We start from the raw sequence: 1783 nt of genomic DNA, 5'->3' as shown, positions 1-1783 counted from the left end.
GTTTGGCGGGTCCGGGCTGGGGATTCGAACCCGCCACCTTAGGTGTATGTGGCTGGCGCCTTAGCCAGTTGAGCTATAGGCGCCGAGCCCAATGTTCAATTCTTAATAGCAGAAGATTGGAAGTAACTTTAAGGATAGTAGCTAAATCATGGTAGAACCTTACAAAAGACTACTATGAAGCCATTAAGAATGAGTATATGGGTGGCGCCTATAGCTCAAGCACCTAAGGTGCCAGCCACATACACCAGAGCTGGTGGGTTCGAATCCAGCCCAGGCCTGGCAAACAACAAAGACAACTACAACCAAAAAATAGCCAGGCGTTGTGGTGGGCACCTGTATCCCAGGTACTTGGGAGGCTGAGGCAAGAGAATTGCTTAAGCCCAGGAGTTTGAGGTGGCTGTGAGCTATGCCACAGCACTCTATCCAGGATGACAGCTTGAGGCTCTGTCTCAAAGAAACAGAATGAGTATATGTTCTGACATGGAGTAATTTCTAAGGGATACTGGAGTAATTTCTCAGGGATATTTTAAAGACAGTATGTCATTATTTGGGCCTAAAGAATTATATATATATATGTATATAAAAAGAATTTTTTTTTCTTTTTGCAGTTTTTGGCCAGGGTTGGGTTTGATCCCGCCACCACTGGCATATGGGGCCTGTGCCCCACTCCTTTGAGCCACCGGCGCTGCCCCTATAAAAAGAATTCTATATACACGCATACATGTATAATACATACATACTACTGTATACTTGTAAAAGATGTGGAGTATTTCTGGAAGCATACACAAGAAGTTTAACAGTGGTTGCATTTGAGGTAGAAGACTGTGGCTGGGTTTAGGTTGGGTTAGAGATTTTTCACTGTATCCCCTTTTGGTATTTCTTGAATTTTGTACCATGTGAATGTTTTCCAAAAATTATAAAATTTAACTTAAATACATTGAACAGTTTTTACCAGAATGTTACCCCCCATAAAATGCCCTATAAAAAGAGTTGTTCAATTATATCTTCTAAAAATTCTTTTATAGACCTTTGTGTCACTTCAGTGTCAAAAGGAGGGTTTGAAAGGGAAGAAACGGCAACATTTGCACTGTTCTACAGACTGAGAAACATTCTATTCGAAAGAAGTAAGTCCACTACAGAGTACTCTTGAGTGTTTTGTTTTATTCTTCCTGGATTAACCCACGAGGCTATCTATTCAGTAATCCCATGTGTTAAGGAAAGATTTAAATTTAAAAGCCTCATCATTTCATGACTGATAGTTAAGATTCACATATTTATATATGGGGTTGAGTTATGTATGTTTGATTTTGACTTTTAAGCATGTCCCCCATTTGTTTTTGTCCTTTCAGACAGAAGAGTGATGGATGCCATTTCTCGTTCACAGCTTTACTTAGACGATCTTTTTTCTGACTACTACGACAAACCTCTCAGCATGACTGATATTTCACTCAAAGAAGGGACACATATCCGAGTTAACTTACTTAATCACAACATTCCAAAAGGGCCTTGCATACTCTGTGGGATGGGAAACTTTAAAAGGGAGACCGTGTACGGGTGCTTTCAATGTTCTGTTGATGGACAGAAGTACGTGAGACTGCATGCAGTTCCTTGTTTTGATGTTTGGCATAAGAGAATGAAATAAAATGAAAAATTAATATATCTCACTGGTGTTTTAAATGTAGTTGTGCCATATACCTTCTTTAAATTACCTAGGTTTGCTTTGATTAAAAGGGAGAAGAAGGCTCACCGCCTGTGGCTCAAGTGGCTAAGGCACCAGCCACAT

At 40.2% G+C, this 1783-nt stretch overlaps 1 protein-coding gene across 1 annotated transcript in view; it reads left to right on the top strand.

Annotated features, from left to right (window-relative positions):
• PJVK (pejvakin) overlaps nucleotides 1-1642 on the top strand; it is a 9709-nt gene extending 8067 nt beyond the window's left edge. The window contains exons 5-6 of the mRNA XM_012806177.2: nucleotides 989-1124; nucleotides 1350-1642. Of these exons, the coding sequence (XP_012661631.2) occupies nucleotides 989-1124; nucleotides 1350-1642 (429 nt within the window). The remainder of the gene's footprint in view (nucleotides 1-988; nucleotides 1125-1349) is intronic.
• Nucleotides 1643-1783: the final 141 nt, after the last annotated feature.

The sequence above is a fragment of the Otolemur garnettii genome, unplaced genomic scaffold, assembly GCF_000181295.1.
Source record: "Otolemur garnettii isolate 467f Iridium unplaced genomic scaffold, OtoGar3 scaffold00048, whole genome shotgun sequence".
Lineage (NCBI taxonomy): Eukaryota > Metazoa > Chordata > Mammalia > Primates > Galagidae > Otolemur > Otolemur garnettii.
The sequence above is the reverse complement of the archived record's forward strand: the minus strand, read 5'-3'. Positions and strand labels throughout refer to the sequence as shown.